Source organism: Pundamilia nyererei, unplaced genomic scaffold (genome assembly GCF_000239375.1).
Source record: "Pundamilia nyererei isolate P.nyererei 1_Seehausen unplaced genomic scaffold, PunNye1.0 scaffold00070, whole genome shotgun sequence".
Taxonomy (NCBI): Eukaryota; Metazoa; Chordata; class Actinopteri; order Cichliformes; family Cichlidae; genus Pundamilia; species Pundamilia nyererei.
In genome coordinates this window covers 1,055,859-1,059,346 of record NW_005187471.1, presented here as the reverse complement: position 1 = coordinate 1,059,346, position 3,488 = coordinate 1,055,859, and the positions used below count along the sequence as shown (strand labels likewise).

General features: G+C 42.6%; 1 protein-coding gene across 2 annotated transcripts in view; it reads left to right on the top strand.

Moving 5' to 3' along the window:
- Positions 1-3,488, top strand: part of LOC102213111 (lipid phosphate phosphatase-related protein type 3-like) — a 20,360-nt gene that overhangs the window by 2,772 nt on the left and 14,100 nt on the right. For both annotated transcript variants that reach the window (XM_005736591.1, XM_013911709.1), the window contains 2 exons: positions 2,554-2,657; positions 3,029-3,214. In XM_005736591.1, the coding sequence (XP_005736648.1) occupies positions 2,577-2,657; positions 3,029-3,214 (267 nt within the window). In that variant the 5' untranslated portion in view covers positions 2,554-2,576. The remainder of the gene's footprint in view (positions 1-2,553; positions 2,658-3,028; positions 3,215-3,488) is intronic.

Here is a 3,488-nt window from a genome sequence, read left to right as displayed (position 1 = left end):
CACACACACATAAAAGATGCGCCTCAGAGGACGAATGCTGGTGTAATAGATAAACGACCCCCATTTCTTCAGTCAAGAAGCTCATTCAGTGCATGTTTGTGTGTGTAATGTGAGTTGGGGTGCGGTTTAAGTGCTGACTGGAGTAGGTCACTGAGACCAAGCTGCTGGGCGAGTGAGACCCAGACCCCAGCGTCTTCCTAAGCTGCTTTTAGCGACACTGAAATCCATCCATCCCAATATCCCCCCCTTCTATGATCTTCACCCCCTTCCTACCCTCACCACCAGACATACAAATACACACACTCACACACAGAGACACACACACACATTTGGCTTTTTTTGAAATGTTTTTTTTCTTTGATCTGTGCTTATCTTGTCCTCTTCTCTCGTTTCCAATACATTTCTAGCGGTCATGGAAATTAGACTGTGGAAGTCTTTGATTCTTGGCGCCTTACATTGCCTCAGGGTCAGCCCCCCCCCCTCCTCTGTTTCGAGAGAAACAGAAAAAAATAAAAGAGGGAGGAGATTAAAAATGGGCACGAGAGAGGTGTGCAGAAAGAGGGACAGGTGGTGAAACGTGAAATGAAGGGTGAAAAGGCAGAGATGGGGATATGCTGAGAAATGATACAAGAGAGACCAGCAAGACAGAAACAAACAAGAGCTCAGCAGAAGTACTGAGATGTAGAAGGTGACAGAGGTAGAAAGACTTACAGAGGCCATGACAGCTTTCAGAAAACGTGAGTTTGTTGAAGGGTGATGTGGATGGTATTTTTGGATTCAAGCTTCACAAAAACCTTTGGGCCTTCTCTTTTAAAGTGGACTATTTCTGTGACGAAGAAGGATATTACAAGTACAAAATGTTCATACCTTCATTAAAGACCAAAGCGCTCCACTGAAACTCATTTGGGAAAGCATAAATCCATTCAGTTGGGTCAGCAGGCCTTTGACACAAGGTGCAGTAGATTTGCATATGGGGCCACTGAGCAAGTAGCCACAGGCCAAATCTCCACATTCATCATATTAGTTAGTGCATGGATTGTAATGAAGATAAATATGGATAAAACAAAGGCAAAGTAACATATAGGAACAGGAATGTTGGTATAAAAAGAACTACTCACAAAGAAAAGAGGTCAAGAGGAAAGTGTTAGTAATGTGGTAGGGAAATGAAACCGATTGAAAAGGAGAGATAAGCAAAATGGGACAAGCAGAGCCAGGAGAGAGGGAAGATTGAGAGGGAGGGAAAGGGAGAATTGGGTAGAGGGCAGAGAAAGAGGGGACAGGCTCTTATCGGGGGGGAATGGGGTTCTGTAGAGAGAGCTGTGAATATTTAACTCTGTTTAGTTTTCCATTCCTGCCTTTGGCGTTGGCTTGTCTCTGACGCCTTTTGACTGCCTGCAGGTTACTGATGGAAGGAGATATCTCTATATATGCACGTCTATAATTTTGTGGGGGAAGATTAATTTGAAATGTAACAGGTATGTAGAATTATTCTAAATACTAAGCACCTGAGTAAATGGTAACTGGGCTTCTTTTAGGAGAGGCTTTTTTCAGTTAATCAATTCATTCTAATTATTTCTAATTCTTTTCCCCCATTTGTTTATTTTCCTAGTGACATAAAAAACACTTTTCAAAATATGACAGTCTTGTGTGTTTTGTTGTCTCCCTGCATTTTTGGGTGGCTGCAGCTAAGGAGGGATAACAGTCATGCTAATCAGAAGATCGGTGGTTCAAACCCTGGCTGCTCCTGTCTGCCAAAGTACCTTTAGGCAAGATGCTGAACCCCAAGTTATTCCTGATGTATCCATTGGTGTGTAAGTGTTAGACAGAAAACACTTCAGCATAGAAAAAAAGTGCTCGTGTGTATGTGAACACACGCCCCCTTGCATTTAATCATTAGGTATTATTAAGCTCTGGCTCTCTTGCACAGTGTCTGTTTTGTCTTGCCTTCCTCCTGCAACTGGTCGAGCCAGATGGCCACCCCTCCCTGAGCCTGGTTCTGTCTGAGGTTTCTTCCTGACGCTGGGAAGGGAGTTTTTCCTTCCCACTGTCAACAAGTGCTTGCTCATATGGAGTGGTCAGATTGTTGGGGTTTTCTCTATTACTGTAAGATCTTTACCTTACAATATAAAGTGCCTTGAGGCGACTGTTGTTTTGATTTTTAAAAAAAGCACTATATAAGAACCAGCCCATTTACAACGTGTGTTCAGACAAAGTCAAAGTAACAACTTTGGATATTAAGTGTGCAAAAAATTTGACTGAATTAGACTAAAGCAACGTTATACCATAATTGCATAGAATACCTTTAATGTCTGTGTTTTTTATTAGTTTTATTATTACTCTAACACTCTAATGCTTTCTAGTTCATACAGAAAACTTTGCAGCACCAACCAGCCTTTGACAACTTTTTGACCTGCTGTTTCATTCATAAGTCAGGGCCTGGCAGACTTTTGAAACATCTTTTTGAAGCTTTAGATTGATGATTGATGGTGGAAATCCATGAACCTGCTCTGAAACTCCACTCTGACATCTCTTTGTAATCTGTTATCCCAACAGGCTGTGACTGGTCCCATCCCAAGATGACATCCCCCAAAAACAAAGCCAAGAAGAAACCACCAAAAGACAGCATGACACTGTTGCCATGCTTTTATTTTGTAGAGGTATGTGTCGCTAGATCAGATGCATGAATGAGTCACCTTTTTAAAATACAGATGCTTGTTTGACATTTCTCACTGCATTTATTGAATTAGTCCCTACTGAATCATTCCTTTTTCTGTACAATGATACCAGTAGTGAGTGCCTTGTGTTGATTGCATTTGGAGGCATCTGACATCTGTTGTAAAGCAAGCAAGACGGGTATAACTTGCCCTTTTGTATGTGTTTGAAAGTGTGTATTTGTTTGTACTGAAGATGAAACATTGGATGAATCACTTTTTTCCAAGCAAATATTATCTGCGAGTCACTCTTTGCTATGTCCTTGGTCGCATTTGTGTGTGTGTGTGTGTGTTTGTGTGCGTGCATGCATATCCAGCTCCCCATCGTCCTATCCTCCTTGGTGTCCCTTTACTTCCTGGAGCTGACAGATGTTTTGTCCCCGGCGATGGTGGGCTTCCGTTGCCATGACCGCGACCTCTCCATGCCCTATGTGGAGACAGGCGATGAGCTCATCCCTCTGTTGATGCTGCTGAGTTTGGCCTTTGCTGGACCTGCAGCTTCTGTAAGTCTATATGACACACATGTGAGGATCATTTGGGGTGCTAGTTTCCTGTGTTACCGAGTCCCAGAGTTACTCCATTGGATTGTGTATAAAAATATCCATCCATCCATCCATCCATCCATTCATTCCATCCATCCATCCATCCATCATCCATCCATCCATCCATCCATCCATCCATACATCCATTCCATCCATTCATTCCATTCCATTCCATTCCATCCATCCATCCATCCATCCATCCATCCATCCATCCATCCATCCATTCATTCCATTC